The 15,498-nt window shown below is 39.7% G+C and overlaps 1 protein-coding gene across 1 annotated transcript in view; it reads right to left on the bottom strand.

The window, feature by feature from the left end:
- Positions 1-2,181: 2,181 nt before the first annotated feature.
- LOC117038451 (zinc finger protein 699-like) overlaps positions 2,182-15,498 on the bottom strand; it is a 32,984-nt gene continuing 19,667 nt past the window's right edge. Inside the window, 6 exon segments of the mRNA XM_033135427.1 lie at positions 2,182-3,828; positions 3,830-5,272; positions 5,606-5,786; positions 6,196-6,294; positions 9,139-9,265; positions 10,268-10,320. Coding sequence (XP_032991318.1) covers positions 3,759-3,828; positions 3,830-5,272; positions 5,606-5,786; positions 6,196-6,294; positions 9,139-9,265; positions 10,268-10,320 — 1,973 coding nt within the window. The 3' untranslated portion in view covers positions 2,182-3,758.

Below are 15,498 nucleotides of genomic sequence, written 5' to 3'. Positions count from 1 at the left end.
AAATCCAAAATAATCCATAAATATTTGAATAAATAATTGAATTTAAGTAATTGGATAAAAGATCAATGTACAAAAAGAAATTGCAATTCTATGTAGTAGCCCACCCAAATTAAGAAATAAAAAATTTTACAAAGCAAAACAGCACTCTTTGAGGAGCACTATTTAGCAAGCTACAGACATGTTAACAATATTAACAGATAAAGAGATCAAGACCTCTACAATTAAAACTACAGAACACTTAAGAGAAATTAAAGACAACCTAGGTAAATAGACAATTATAGTATGTTCATCAATTGGAAGACTCAATATTGTAAAGATTTCAATTTTATTCAGGTTATTCTATAAAATCAATGCAATTCCAAGTACAGTCCCAGATTTATTTGTGACAATTGATAGAGATTCTAAAATTAATATAGAAACAAATAGTGAACAGAGAAAGCAAGTCAATCTCGAAGAATAAAAATGGTAGAAGGCTCTCACTACCAGATTTCCAAAAATACTACAAAGCAACATAAAGATTGAGGAGCACTCTTTAGCAAGCTAGACATGTTAACAATGTTAACGGATGGCATCTAACCTTTCAGAAAGGACTTCTAGAACTACTTAGCCCTGGCTGAGTTCCTAGACTTCATAGAGCCTTCCCACTGCAAAGACCAGAGTAAGTTCAATGTGCTGACATTATCACCTCTATTTCTAGATCCCACCTGCCCACTGCTGCATCCTCCCCTCCCCATGTTATTATATCACAACTGCCAGGACTCTTATGATTCATTTGGTGCAGACTCTACCCTGCTTTCTGAATGAGAAGGAGAGCAAGTCCTAAACAAATCAGGGTATTATAGTATAGTCCTGTGGATAACAGTAGGCAAGTAAGCCAATCAGATTCGATGGCAATAATCATATTGGAATTGTGGTAAAAGACCATCACTCTCTATTCGCTGGGAATTCAAGCTGGAAAGAAAGCAGCTTGAATGTTCTGGGGCCCATTGTGAAGAGAGCCTGCCAGGAAGAATAGCTAATGCAGGAAGATAGATGCATAGCCAAGACACTGAAACACAATCCATTCAGATAATGTCTTTTTAGCCCCAGTATCCAGACACACCTGAAGTTAGTTCTACCGAAGGACTTTCCAGTAACCAAACCAATAAATTCCCTTTATAGCTAACAAATATGAAGAGCAAACAGACAAGCCAGAGACTGGGAAAAAGTTATCTGCAATATACGTATATATAATATACATATTATAATATATATATAATATATATTACATGGTATGTATACATGTGTTTGTGTGTGTAACTATAAAGATACACATACACACAATAAAGGGTGTATTTCTTTGACAAGAAAACCCTTCAAAGAAAAAGAAATGGGTGACATGCTTTTATGAGGTGCCCTCGTAAAAGATATCCAACTAGCCAACAAGTACATTAAAACGTATTCAACATCATTACATATGAGGTAAATGCAAATTAACACCAAAACAAGATATTACCACATTCTCTGCTGAATGGCTAACATTAGAAAGTGCTGGCCAGGTATGCAGAACAACTGGAATTTTCACACCTTGCGTTTAGGATTACAGGTGGAATCAACATTTTTGAAAAACTGGAATTATCTACCAAAACTAAACATAAAGTCTACCCTTTGATTCATTAATCTCATTTCTACATAGTGTAAATCTACCAAAAGAGCAATTAAAAGGTAAACAAACATTATGTTGACAAAAGAAGCCAAACACCTAACTGTACATACTATATTTTAACTTTACATAAAGATTAAGAACAAGCAAACATAATAAATTGCAATAAAAGTAAAAATTGTGGTTGCCTCTGTGGAGGAATCACTGAGAAGGCAGATGAAGAACTTTCTGTAGTGCTAGAAATGTTCTGTTTATCAGCATGTATACATGTGAAATTTCATCAAGCTGTACACTTAAGATTAGCACATTTCATGCATATTAGTCTATGTAGCCTTAATAAAACAATAAAAAGTGACTAAGGGAAAGTGGTGTAAGTATACAGCCACGCACGTCTTAGCTACTGGAACAGTCTGAGAAAAGCATCGCTAGGTAATTTCATCATTGTGCAAGTATCGGAATTGTCCAGGTGACAGGAATTGTTCAGCTCCATTATCATCTCATGGGACCATCATACCTGCAGTCTGTTGTTGCAGGTTGTTGACCAAAATGTCCTTATGTGGCGCAGGACTGTACGTTTAGAGATAAGGGGAAAGTATAATGGAAGGAAAAAGTGTGGCTAAATGTACCTGACGCGCAAACTTTCATCCTTTCACATAAAAAAGCAGTAAAATCTTCCCTGTTTGAAGATGTCAAATATAAATCTTTCTCCATTAAAATGGAATCGCACCCTATCCAATGCTTACCTCAATTATACTTAATCTTCACTGTTTTGAGATCACAGTGGACTTACACAGATGTATCTTTCCACTTGAGCAGAGTAAAATAATGGAACTGAACTGTGCAGATGACAACAATCCTGTTCCAAACTGGGGCCAACTCTATATAATCGGTTGATGTGCCAGAGGGGCTGTAATTATCAGCAAAATGATACCACTAGAACTAGCCAGAAAATCTAAGAAGCTGTGTGTGGCCATTATGGAGGAACTTACAGAGATGTCTACGGAGCTGCTGCTTCTGAGGTAACTTAAGTCAAGCACTTAATGTTCCATTTTGAGCCAGTATTGATTGGTGGGGCCAATATGAGGAAAATGAGCTGGAAACTATAGAGTCCATCAGGTACCTATGCATCTGTCTCCCTGTCTTATGGCCCCACTAAACTAAAAATAATGGGCTCTATCCTCTGCCTTCCAAGTCTCATGGAAACTCTTTATTTTAGACTCCAACCTAGAACTGCATGAAGAAGTGATTCTGGGAAATGGAGTCCCAGCCATGCTCAAATTAACACACACAACCAGCCCAACCAACTTGATTTCTGGCTTTCTTGTCACAAGATCTCTTTTTCATCTTGAAACATTGGGTCCAATTCCCAGTCATGAGCAAGGACAAAGAACAAAGTACAACAACAACATATTAGATGAGACACTACTTTCAAGACCTTTGCACTTAGTAATTTCTGCAGAATTACTTATTAGACAAGAAATGGTTTGAATAGTAAAAATGGATAACCTCAAAAACTGTGATTTCTCTTAGTAAAAAAGTGAAAAAAATATTAGGTGGGCAATTTCCAGTATCTGTTGGACTAAATCAAAATGAAATTATCAATTACAAAAGAAATTACAAATGCCAAAGTGCCCATACAATAATGACTGTATTTAGAGAGCAATGAAAGTTAATCAGAAACTATTAAAACAAACAAACAAAAAAAAAACCCCACTCCTGCCTGCATATGAAAAAATACACTTCAAGTTCCCCATGGGTCCAAGACTTAGTAATGGAAATACCATTTACATCTGAACCAAAATAAAAGCACCTCAGAATAAAACATGTTAGAGTTGAAAAGTATTTGAGGGAAATTTACCACCTTAAATATTCATATCAGAAAATAAAAACTGGAAATCAATGAGCCAACAGTCCACTTTAACAGTGAGGCACTGATCTTTGCTTCTAGTATGGATTTCTTATGAATTTTGACTTATAAGTGATAGACATGAAGGAATTACCACCTCGTTTACATACACAGGGTTTCTCTCAGTTGTGAGTTCTAGAAAGTCTTCAAGAAGATGAGTGACAATTTCATGCTTTCTTATATCATAGGATGTCTCCGCAGTGTGAGATCTCACACATTGCCTAAGATTTGAAAAGCCTTGCAGATATTCCCATATTCCTTACAATTATATGTTTTCTCTCGTGTGAGTTTTCACATGTCTTCGAAAGTAGGCAGGACAAACAAAGGCTTTCCCACATTCCTTACATTCATATGGTTTCTCTCCAGTGTGGCTTCTTACATGTCTCCGAAAGGATGAAGGGCAACTGAAGGCTTTCCCACATTCCAGACACTCAAATGGTTTCTCTCCAGTGTGCATTCTGGCATGTACAGTGAGGTACGAAGAATGACGAAAGGCTTTCCCACATTCCTTACATTCATAAGGTTTCTCCCCAGTGTGCGTTCTCATGTGGATCCTCAGAGCTGAAGGATAAATAAAGGCTTTTCCACATTTCTTACATTCATAAGGTTTTTCTCCAGTGTGAGTTCTTACATGTACTGTCAGGTGGGAAGAACTAATAAAGGCTTTCCCACATTCCTTGCATTCATAGGGCTTCTCTCCACTGTGAGTTCTCAAGTGTTCAGTGAGGGATGAGGAACGGCTAAAGGCCTTCCCACATTCCTTACATTCGTACTGGATCTTTCCAGTGTGATCTCTCACATGTGCTCTAAAGGACGAGGGACAACTAAAGGCTTTCCCACATTCCTTACATTCATAGGGTTTCTCCCGACTTTGATTTTTCACATGTGTATTAAGGGAAGTGAGAAGATAGAAGGCTTTTCCACATTCCAGACATTCATAGGGTTTCTCTCCAGTGTGTTTTCTCATATGGATACTCAAAGAGGAGGGACAATTGTAAGCCTTCCCACATTCCTTACATTTATAGGGTTTCTCTCCTGTATGTGTTCTGACATGTACTGTGAGTTTTGAGGACTCACTGAAGGCCTTTCCACACTCTTTACATTCGTAAGGCTTCTCTCCAGTATGAATTCTTATATGTATTATAAGGTGAGAGGAAGAACTAAAGGCCTTCCCACATTCCTTACATTCGTATGGCTTATCTCCACTATGAATTCTTTTGTGTTTGGAGAGCGAGGACGAACAACTGAAGGCCTTCCTACATTCCTTACATTCGTATGGCTTATCTCCACTATGAATTCTTTTGTGTTCCGTGAGGGATGAAGAACAGCTAAAGGTTTTTCCACATTCCTTACATTCATGGTTTGTCTTTCCGGTATGAAGCTTCATATGTGCCCTAAAGAATGAAGAACAACCAAAGGCTTTGGTACATTCCTTACATTCGTAGGGTTTCTCGTCAGTGGGCGTTTTCATGTGCTTCTTAAAACAAGCGAAAAAATGGAAAGCCTTCCCACATTGCTTACACTGATAGGGTTTGCTTCCAGTGTGAGAGCCGATGTGATCCTTAAGGGATAAATGATCCATGAAGACCTTTTTACACTCATGGCATTCATAGGATTTTACTTCAGTAGTTCTCTTGAGTGTGTTAAGATTCGAAATTTGGCCAAAGGTTTGTCCATACTGATTTTCCTCATTATAGTCACAGAAGTTCTCCACCAGATGACGTCTTTTAAAAATAAAAAGCACATTATTAGTAATAAATTTTTACCATTTTCAGTGACTATGTATGTTTTTTTTAATCCTGTCAAGTTATAAGCTGAAAGTTCTCACATAGGTCTCCACATCAGCTAATATTATCACTGAGTTTTTGACTTTTGATTTCTGATAATTACAACCAAATTATGTGTCAAACATTGAAGATCTCAGTCTCAGTTATGGAAAAAGAAATCTTGTGAAAATTCTTTATGAAATCATAATTTTGACCAAGTTTTATATACATTTTTTAAATTTTAAGATTCTCTACTGAGGCACTACTTTCTTTTATATGAATAGCACTCACCTCAAATGTCTCTCGTGGTTTTTGTTCTTATAATCAATACCATGGTATTCCCAGTTTTTGTGTAAAATGGACCAGGAATCATTCCTTTTGAACTTCACTATTTTCTGTTCATTGGATATTTTTTCTCCACAAACATCTTGCAAAGTGACTGACTCATTACTTTTAAGCTGAGTCTCAAAACCTAAAACAAAAGGTAAAGGTATCAGTCAGAAAAGGACTTTTGGTAGTGAGGCTATTTCAGGACTTAATTTGGTAATAAGCACAATGATCAAAATGGTAAGCAACTAAGAAATAACTCCATGAACACTGAGACTGATGGGTAATATGAATAGGGTATTATTAAGAGAACAAAACAAAAAGGAACTGGATAAAATGTACATGACCAAATACTAATATACAAAGGGGAAATATGGAAGGTCTTTCCTCAAAACAAGAAAAGTGTGAGAGGACTGATAAAAAATCAAAATAGTAATCAATGGTATTTGTGGGGAATCAGCCTTTCGGACAAAACAAAGTTTTGTTTTGTTTTTATTTGATTTTTCCAACTGTAATATCCCCCACCCAGGGCAGTTTCTCCCAAGAATTCTTGCCTTCCTGCTGCTCCCCCTGGATTGGTCTTCTCTTTGCTATCTCCAGGTTCTCCTCTTGTTTCCACTGGAAGATTAGACAGGGTGTGTGTAGTGGATACCCTGTTAATGCAGAAAGGCATATCACATGAAAGAAAACAATGAAAACCATACATTTCCATGAGAAAAGGCCAAAACTTTGGTCTTCTGAAACTCTAAAGAGGCGCAAATGTGAATTTAATTGCAACAAATTGTCAAAAAACTTTCTAATGGTGTGGAGGCAACTGCAACATAGTCTCTGATGTCTAGAACTGATCTGACATTCATATCTAATCCTCAGTATTATTAGAAGCTGGTCTGATACACACAGTCAGGACATTTTGTTCTCCTGTTGAACATAAATAATCTCACAGAATACCGTATCTTAAACATAGTTACTCTGAGACCATGATAAAATGAAACAAAACAAGGCCACTTCATAATTTAGTCTAGAGACAGGCAAAAAAAAGTCACTGTGCCACCCACAAAATACCCAATAATAGTATTTCCTCTGCTTTTTGTTAGCATCCAATTTATCCCACCGGGTTCAATCCAACTGGGTTGGATTTCCAACTGGGTCAAAATTTCATGTCCATATAGATCCATGGAACAGATATAGAGTCCAGAAATAGGCCCACATAAATAGTCAACTGATCTTTGACAAAAACAGTCCTTCAAACAAAGACTGGTACTAGACATTGACATCCAAAAAATGAATATAGACACAGACTGTACACTCATCACAAAAATTTATTAAAGACCTATATTTCAAATGCAAAACTATAAAACTCTTAAAAGATAATAGAAAAATCTAGAAGAGCTAGGGTTCGGCAATGACTTACTAGATTCAACACCAAAGACACGATCTACAAAAGAAAGAACTGATAAGCTGGACTTCCTTAGTAAAATTAAAGTTTATTGCTCTGCAAAAGACAATATCAAGAGAATGAGAAGACAAGCCACAGACTGGGAGAAAATATTTGCAAAAGACATATCTAATCTTTATTAGAACTGTCATCCAAAATATACAAAGAACTCTTAAAACTCAAAATAAGAAAACAAACAACCCAATTAAAATATGGGCCAAAGGCCACACCAGACATCTCACCAAAGATATACAGATGGCAAATAAGCATATGAAAAGATGCTCCACATCGTATGTCATCAGAAAAATGCAAACTAAAACAATGAGCCACGACTTCACACCTATGAGAACAGCCAAAATCTGGAGCCCTGACAACACCAAATGCTGGTGAGGATGTGGAGCAACAGGAACTCTCACTCACTGTTGGTGGGAATGCAAAACGGTCTGGCCACGTTGGAAGACAGGCTGGCAGTTTCTTACAAAACTCAACATACCTTTCCCATATGATCAGACAACCATGCTCTTTGGAATTTAACCAAAGGAGCTAAAAACATTTTCACACAAAACTTGCACACACATTTATAGCAGCTTTATTCATAATTGCCAAAACTTGGAAGCAGTAAAAATGTCCTTCTGTGGGTGGATTGATAAATAGGTGGTCGTCCATCCAGACAATGGAATATTATTCAGTGCTAAAAAGCCATGAAAAGACATGAAAGAACTTTGAATGCATGTTACTAAATGAAAGAAGCCAATCTGAAAAGGCTACATACTGTATGATTCCAACTACATGACATTCTGGGAAAGAGAAAATTGTGGAGACAGTGAAAAGATCAATAGTTGCCAAGGGTTAGAAGGGAGGGAAGGGACGAAGTGGCCGGGCAAAGAGAATATCTAAGGCAGTGAAAGTGCTCTGTATGACATTATAATAGTGGATACACATCACTATACATTTGTCCAAACCACAGAATGTACAACACCGAGAGTGAAGCCTAATGTAAACTATGGACTCTGGGTGATGATGTCAGTGTAGGTTCATCAACTGGAACAAATGCACCACACTGGGGGGATAGTGGGAAAGGCTGTGTGGGGGGGGCAGAGGGGATATGAGGAGTCTCTGTACTTTCTCCTTCAATTTTGCTGTGAACCTAAAATTGCTCTTAAATAAACAAACGAATATATATATATATATATATTTTTTTTTAATATTTCATTTCCACCCAGAACCTCAGAATGCTGCCTTATTTTGAAATAGGGTCTTTGCAGACATAATCAAGTTAAGAGGAAGTTATACTGGATTAGGGTGGGCCCTCATCCAATGACTGGTGTCCTTATGAAGAGGGAGAGCCTTAGAGGCAGAGACCAGAGCAATGCAGCTGCAAGCCAAGGACACCAAGGACTGCTGGCTACCACCAGAAACCAGGGAGAGACAGGAGGGATATTTTCCCATAAAGCCTTCAGAAGGAGCATGGCCGGCTGACACCTTGATTTTGGACTTCCAGCTCCAGAAATGTGAAAGGATAAGTTTCTATTTAGTCACCCAGTTTGTGGTACTTTGTTACAGAAGGCCTAGGAAGGTAATATAACCTGCTTCCTTAGCAAAGTTCAAATCCTAGAATACGTGCTTTCTAACACTCTCTTACTGGGACACCCCCCAGCTCCCCATGTCACGTGTTCTCCCTCACAGCACTAAGTAATAAACCCAACTTGTTTAACTATAAGTCTACTCCTGATGGCCTCTGGGTAAAAGGCATCAACGCCAAATTCTCAAAAGGTCCGAACCCACAAACCTCCCTGTGCCCGCGTGACCCCTGAAGTCTATGCCCACACTTTCAATACTTCAAAAGCCTTGAGGCTTTCAACCACAAGAAAAAGTCAGTTCAATACACAGATGTTTATTTTCATGGTGAAGCTATTAGACTATAAGTTCCTTGGGGTCAGTGATATATGTCAGTCTTATTTCCAAGTTAATCCAATTCCTCAGCCCAAATCCTAGAGTAAGGTTGATTAGTCAGATAAACTTGTTTTCTAAACAACTAAAGGAAGGCATGTTGCCTCCTTACCTAACGAGGCCAGGTTCTGGAAGTTCTCCAGCATCACGTCTCTGTAGAGGTTCTTCTGAGCACCATCCAGCAGAGCCCACTCCTCCAGGGTGAAGTTCACAGCCACATCTTCAAAGACCACTGAGTCCTGAAACATCCCGCATATTCTGTTCAGAAAGATACCAACTTCCCTAATGTGTTCAGGAGGATGGCTGATGCTGAGAACACTGCGGAACTGAGAAGCCATTCGTAGGAAGTTCTGAAGATGTTATGGTCTCCCAGCATCTACCCTGGGCCTCAGCCATCAGGTCTCTTCCTCTTTCTCCCGACATCCTTCCTGACTGATCAAATCCTGTCTCACAGACTGAACACTTCTAAAACACTAAATTTATCTCTCCAGTATGATGGTGAACCATTTCAGTCTTATAATGCTTCAGAACAGTCCAGAGCATATAGCAAAAACGAGAGAAATGCTCTAGAAATGAAATACAGCAGGTCCTTGAAGAACTTCATTTTGTTATAACACTGATGAGATGCCTTGGGAACTTAACTCCTGTTTATATCAATTAACCTATGGTGAAACTGGTTTCATCATCTGTCGTTTTGCTTCAAGTCACAGAACCTATCAACAATGTTAAATGAGGACTTACTATAATTTCCACAGTGATACCAACAATTCCTTGTTACAGAAACAATTTCACCCACTTCCTCTCTCCCACCACAGCAATCAGCCCAACATGAAATACCAGGTCAAATCCAGATGAGGTTTTCATGAATAAAAACACTCTGATGGGCAGGGAGCTTTTCTTTTTTTCATAAACCTGAGAGGCTCAGGAGCCTGCAGAAGCACACCTTTCAATGCAGGCCCACAGCTGCCCGTATTTCCTGATACTCTAGGCCAGGGGTCAGCAAATTACGGCACATGGGCTAAATCCCACCACCTGTTTGTGTAAGTAACGTTTTATTAAAACACAGTAAAACAGGTTTATATACTATTTGTGGCTGCTTTCACACTAAAATGGCAGAGCTGAGTTCCAACAGAAACTCTGGCCTTCAAAGCCTGGAACATACTTACTGTGTGGCCCAATTCACGATCAACGACCTGGTGGGATGGAAATATTCTTTTGGAGAATTACTAGCTCTTACCTACCTGTGTCGTATTTTTCTGTAACTCAGCAGCCGTATTTTCTCCATCCATGTTCCCTTCATGAAGAAAGGCAGAGTATTGAGAAGTTAGAGCTGAGGTAGGAGAGAGAAGACATGAGAAGCCAGGTCTCCCCACAATTTCCACACTCATGAGCCTGGATGCTGCAGTACATCCTTTGAGTGACCACTCCCCCCAACACACACACACACATGCACGCACACAAAACCCACACATGCATACCCTCAAGACACCCAAGCAAACACACACTGATCTCGTAAGAAGATGAAGCAATCTTACCTCCTCTAGAGCTAGAAAACTGTGCTCTGGTTCTTGTTGATCATTTTTAAAAAGGTTAAGAGTCCCATTTTCCAAGCAAGTTAACTGAAGTCTAAAAGTTTAGCTGTCAATTTGCCCATGAAAAAGCATTAAAAAAATAGGCAATGCCTTCAACCTTAAGAATATACACTCCATCTCAAATCCAAGAAAGCACTGACTTATAACCCAGACATCTGGGGGATCCATTCCCAATATTTCTTGCTTCTGCAGCCCTTGGCTACAAGGCATTATTACTCAACCCGATTACCAGGCCCCCCCCTTCATGGGCTGCAGGTTCCCTGAACCTGGTTTTTGAGAAAGAGCATCAACTGACTGAATTCCACACAGAGGAGGCAGAGAAGACTGCTGCACTATGATTCTTGTTCTAAATTTTGCCTGTACAGACAGAAGCAGCAGAACGAGAATACTGAAAGTGAAGTTAGCAATGTGTGTCATCTCTGATAGCGTTATCTATAGTGCTGTCACACAAATTTCAAATAATGAAACGCAACCACTTCTTCCACTGCAGTGGACCCAGTATGTATTTTAAAGCCAATAAAAACTTTACTATATTTATAACGTCCCATTTGAGCAACCACGGTGTGAGAATGAGTTTGCAAAAAGATGTCCATACTTTTGCAAAGAAATTATTTATTTTTCATAGAAACTCTGCAAATCAGATATTATTATAACTAGTTTACAGTTGAGGAATCTCACAGCCAATTAACCACACACTAAATGTTACCCAATGAGAAAGCTGCTGAGTCGGGATGTGTATGCAGGTCTATTTATCTTCAAACCCTAAAGACATTTATATATATTTGTATGTATATTTATGAACACATATCTTACAACTCAGGTGTGAGGGAGGTCCTTATTCCCTAACATTAGCAGGGTCTGGCCTAGAACCCTGTGGGCACACTATGCAGAGTAGACAAATGAAGTATTCTATTCAAATGTTTTATCTTTGAGCTCCTTCTCTTGACTATGCCCTATGTGGTGAGCACAATGCTTCCCTTAAGGTCCCTACCTCCCGCTCCTTCATTTCATATTTATTAGATATTTCTCCTGATCCTACTACATGCAGTCACAGGGGACACAGAACTGAAGGAAACAGAAAAATCCTGAAGCACACGAACTTTATAATCTTTTGAGGGAGGACAATTAAAAAATATTATCAGATGGTGGTATATGCTACGTACGCTATATAAAAATGTAGCACATTTTTATATATATAAATGTGATATATAGGATAAGGAGATGCACATACATTTATCTTTAGAGAGTCAGGACTACTCATGTGGCAGGACAGAAGCAGAAAATTCAAGTAACTGTTTCAGATAACACTGGAAACACACAACTGGTGTAGTGTATATACTTATATACTTATAAATATCATCAGTTCCCAGGAAAGAAAAAATCAGTATCTGTTGTTTAAGCTCTCACTTGTAAGGTTGGAAAAAGAACAGCATAAGGGTTAAAAAGAAAAGTGAAAACAAGGCACAATTAATGATACTTTTAAAAACTAATAAAAAGAATCAGAAAAGCTAGCAGTGTCCTTTGAACACTAATGATGTCAACAAACCCTTAGCATTTTCTGTAGGGAGACTAAAACAAAAAAATAAAGGGAACAGATATGAAAGTGTACAGGTCATGAATGAATCAATTACAACTGTACAGGTCATGAATGAATTATAACTTTCCCACGATGATCTAAAGTAAATACAACATTTTATTATATCCAGTCATTAAAGAGAAAAAATCAGTTGTTTTGAAACATACCCACAAAGAAAACAAAAGTTAAAAATTCCCCCCCCCCCCCCCCCCCCCCGGCTGACCAGGTTAAGTATGGGATTCAAAAGTCCACTGTTGGGGCGGAAAAACTGTTTTCCTATTTCTAAGATAAGAAAAGTACAATTGGAAAAAAATAAAAAAGATCTCATTCATACACATTTGTGCAAAATAATATTAGTACAGTCAAGACATGAATAAAGATAATAATCACAAACCAACTTCATTTCATCCTAGGAATGAAGGGTGGTTGAAAATGGATTCATCGATTAATATAAATTCACCACATTAATAGAAAAAGATATGACTCATCCCCTTAGATACAAAACAGTGATTGATCTATAGTAAAGTCCATTGGTGATAATAATTCAACACACTACAACTAGAGGGGAAGAGGTTTTACTAGGGAAAAAATTTACAAACACCTACAATAAACATCCTACTTATGGTGCCATGGTAGAATTCCCTCTGAGATCAGGAACAAGGCAAGGATGCAAATTCTATGCAATTCTACACTAAAGTGGAGGTCCTGGCTAGTGCACTAAAGAAATAAAAAAAAATGCAAGGTACAAGGAATAAAAAAGAAAACGCTGAAACTAGCATATAATCACGTTAAGTGTGATATTCAAAAAATCTACAGAAAAAAATGTTAAATTTATAGCTGCATTCGGCGAGGAGAGTTACAAAGATATTAAATAAGCAGTTCACTTTTATGCACCCGAACATAATGTAGCAAACGGATTTTGCCCCACAGGCACAGCAAAATTCAGGTTAAATAACATCTCTTGCACCAGAAGGGGAGAGATGGGGACGTAGTTGAGGCGAACGTCACCCCGTGCTCACCTAACACGCCGAAATCCACAGATCAGCGTAGAGACGAGGTGAGGCTCTCGTCCCCGTGACCTGAATGGCAGGGATGCTTTTCCTTTTTGAAAAGGGAGCAAAGGATGCTTTTTGGATGCCGATCAAATACGAGGGTGGTTCTCCAACTCTAGTCTGCTTTCACTCCGACTGCTGGAACCCCCCGCCCAGCGCTCCCAATTCAGTGAGTTTGGGACGAGCCGCAGCCACGGGAGGAGCGGGCCGGGGCTCTGAAGAAGCGCCGCGGCGATGGGGGCGTCGGGGACGGGGTCCCTGAGGCGGCGGCCCTTTGACCGCCGACCCCAAGGCCGAGCTCTTAGCCTGCGGAGTACGGAGGGGACGCGGGCCCGACCCAAGCCGGGTAGGACGCAGACGGAGGCGAACACTGACCTCAGAAGCGAGGGAGGGCGCGAGGAGACCAGGCCGAGGGCTCGCGCACGCACAAAAGAGTACTTCTGCTTCCGGTCTCTGCGCCGCGCACCGCGTAGGATCGGGCCTCAGGAGCTGGGAAATAAGGTGCGCGGGAGGCGGGGGGCGGGGCGGTGTCCGCTTCCAGACCGAGTGGAGAACTAGCGTTTCCTCCCGGGAGCGACGCGGTTGGATCCTGGGGCCGGATCAGCGCAGCAGTAGGGCGTGGACGGAGCTGGGCGGGACCAGGTCAGTGGCGGGCTTGGTTGACTGATCCTGTGGGGCGGGACTTAGTTGCATATTCAGAGAGACGGGGCTTAACGTAGGGCTAGGTCTTAGGGCGGAGACCATTAAAAATTCCTAGGGAGCTGCAGTTGGTGAGGGCTAGGGGCGGGGCTGAAGTAGAGTAGGGCTAGAGGCGGGATTAGGGCTAGGGCCTCCTATCCAGCCTCTCAAGGACCAGAGAACAGGATGCTCGAGTCCGTGTCTACCTACCCTTCTGCACGTTGCTGTACTCAGGACACAGAACGCAAGCCTATACTAATCCATGAGATCTTCCTTCCATTCATTCAGTCCTTTCATTAGGCCTTTAGCTTTTCCTTTCATTGTTTTATTGATAACTGCTCAAGCAGACGAAGACTATTGATAATTATTTATGTAGGTCCATTTACCTAGAAATCTTACTGACCTCTAATAGTTGTCTGTTCGTTATTTTGGACTTAAAACATAAATAACATTTTCTGTACATATTTTTTTTCTTGTTCTAATATTAACATTTCTTTCCTTTTCTTACTTGTTTGTGCAGGGCTTCTCAAACTATGTTATAAAGTCAGGAAGAAATCAAGCGTTCTAGACTTATCAAGTCTAATGGTCAGTAATGCTTATCAAGTTATTCGCTATAGATTGTGGCCTTTATTAAGTTAAAGAAGTCCTTTCTAAATCTGGTTTCTAGACACTTTACCAATTTTTGATCGGTGTTGTCAAATGTTTCCGCATCTATTGAGTCGATAATGTACTTTGCTCCTTTAACGTTATATCAAATCTTTAATTTTATATAGCCCATTGAGTGTATACTGTTTTTAAAAACATGGTTTCTAGATTTCTTATCTTGCTTTAAAAATTCTTTCTTTCCAAACTGTAGAGTACAAAAATATTTTCCTAATTTTCTTCCTAATTTTATTACTATTAAAACTTTTCAATCTTTACTCCCCCAGGAACGTATTTTGCTCTGAAGTGTGAGATAAAGGTCTGCAATGTTAATAAGCCACAGATGAGCTTGAGTATTGGCCGCTAGGTTGTTTATTTGTTCACTGCAGATTGAGACCATTAGTTCAAAAGCCTGCTGGCACCAAACTTAAATTTTTACACATCCAGTTATTTTTTAAATAACCTCAAAAAATAGCCATTTAGAGCCTGCCTGCTTTGTATACCCTGTGAAATCTCGCTCAGCATCTGTTGAAAAATTGATTAAATAGAGCCTTGTGGTGGTAAGACCCCCAGGCTGTGGCCCTTCAGAGCCCTCTGATCAGAGGATTCCCCTTTCTGGGTTGCTGAGCAACATCATCTTGACTAGTATGCCCCCTCCCAGATTTTCCTCTCCCGTAGGGGTTCTCTTGCCCTCCTCCTTTTCTGATTGGTGGCCCCTGTGCCATAAGCTTCTGGATGGTATCATGCTATGAGCGACTTCTCCTCTCATGCAACCCTGTCCAAGTGCTACCCTGTCAAAGAAAAAACAGTAGTGGACAGTAGTTAAAGCAGTAAAAACACCCTGCAGGCACTGAATGAACCCCCCCACCCCAAATTTTGCTTGGATGTCAAGTCTGATGATGCCACACACACACACCAAGGATATATAAACA

Source organism: Rhinolophus ferrumequinum, chromosome 18, assembly GCF_004115265.2.
Source record: "Rhinolophus ferrumequinum isolate MPI-CBG mRhiFer1 chromosome 18, mRhiFer1_v1.p, whole genome shotgun sequence".
Lineage (NCBI taxonomy): Eukaryota > Metazoa > Chordata > Mammalia > Chiroptera > Rhinolophidae > Rhinolophus > Rhinolophus ferrumequinum.
The sequence above is the reverse complement of the archived record's forward strand: the minus strand, read 5'-3'. Positions and strand labels throughout refer to the sequence as shown.